The 1,144-nt window shown below is 60.4% G+C and overlaps 1 protein-coding gene across 1 annotated transcript in view; it reads left to right on the forward strand.

Annotated features, from left to right (window-relative positions):
* LOC113214894 (uncharacterized) overlaps positions 1-1,144 on the forward strand; it is an 86,913-nt gene that overhangs the window by 63,054 nt on the left and 22,715 nt on the right. Inside the window, exons 10-11 of the mRNA XM_052277395.1 lie at positions 173-452; positions 667-939. Coding sequence (XP_052133355.1) covers positions 173-452; positions 667-939 — 553 coding nt within the window. The remainder of the gene's footprint in view (positions 1-172; positions 453-666; positions 940-1,144) is intronic.

Consider the following 1,144-nt stretch of genomic DNA (forward strand, 5'->3'; position numbering starts at 1 on the left):
GACGTGTGGAGCCCCGCACCCACCCACCTGGCGAGTGGGGGATCCCCCAACTGCCTTAACTCAATACGTCACTAAAGGCTCAACTCCCCTCTGCGTCTAGTTCTATGAATAGCGAGCGAATGGCCTTGCGGCTGGAGGATTGCCTACTACACGATGCCCTCCCCTTGTGCAGGCGGACGCGAACCACGCGGTGCGGCTGTGGGTGCAGCAGCAGCGGCTGTCGTGCGGCGCGCAGTGGCTGCGGGTGCGCGACGGCGACTCTCTCGGCGGCCGCCTGCTGCTCTCGCTGGACTCGGACCAGCCGCCGCTGCCGCCGGCCTCGGCCACCGCCGGCCACCACGTCGAGGCCGTCTCCTCCTCCAACACGATGCTCGTCGAGTTCTACTCGGACGAGGCCGTGGCAGCGCTCGAGGAGTGCGCCGCCGGTTTCCTGGCCCACGCGCAGCAAGCAGGTCAGTATGCGTGTGAGTGTGTGTGTGTGTGTGTTTGTGTGGTTTGTTTATGAAAGCTACGGCCTCTTGCTTTTCGAGTAAACAACTCAGCCATCGTTGTAAAAGGAAAAGATGAAGCAAAGAAAATAGGAGCTCGAAGGGTCACGGTCTGTCGCCTTACTTTTTTTTTCGACGTTTCTCATAATGTATTTTCGCTCGCTTCCATGCCTTTCAGTGCCGGCGAACGAGACGCTTGTGGGCTACCCGCTGGCGGTCGCGGGCGCGGGGGTGGCGGGCATGGGCGCGGTGGGCCTGGTGGGCGGGCCCGACGCGTGGTGGGCGGCCGGCCTGCGGCTCACCATCGTGCACGCGGCCGCCGTCGCCTTCCTGGGCTGCGTGGTGCTCCTGTCGGCCTGCCTGTGCGCGCAGTACGGCCACCGCTACCGCAAGTACCAGCTCACCGCCGCCAAGGAGGACCAGGAGACGCTGTCGCTCACCGACAACGAGGGTGAGTAGATAGTGCATGAAATAAATAAATAACCCTCAATTCACAATCAAAGTGTTCTCGGTTCTTAAACAAGGCGGATCAATCTTTTGATGGTTCTCAAAAGTACTTACCGTCGTGTCCGTGCAACAACATCCTATCTGTTTCGCTCAGCCGCAAGACCATCCTATCTGTTTCGCTCAGCCTCAAGACCATCCTATCTGTTTCG

The sequence above is a fragment of the Frankliniella occidentalis genome, unplaced genomic scaffold, assembly GCF_000697945.3.
Source record: "Frankliniella occidentalis isolate FOCC.00 unplaced genomic scaffold, Focc_3.1 Scaffold10, whole genome shotgun sequence".
Lineage (NCBI taxonomy): Eukaryota > Metazoa > Arthropoda > Insecta > Thysanoptera > Thripidae > Frankliniella > Frankliniella occidentalis.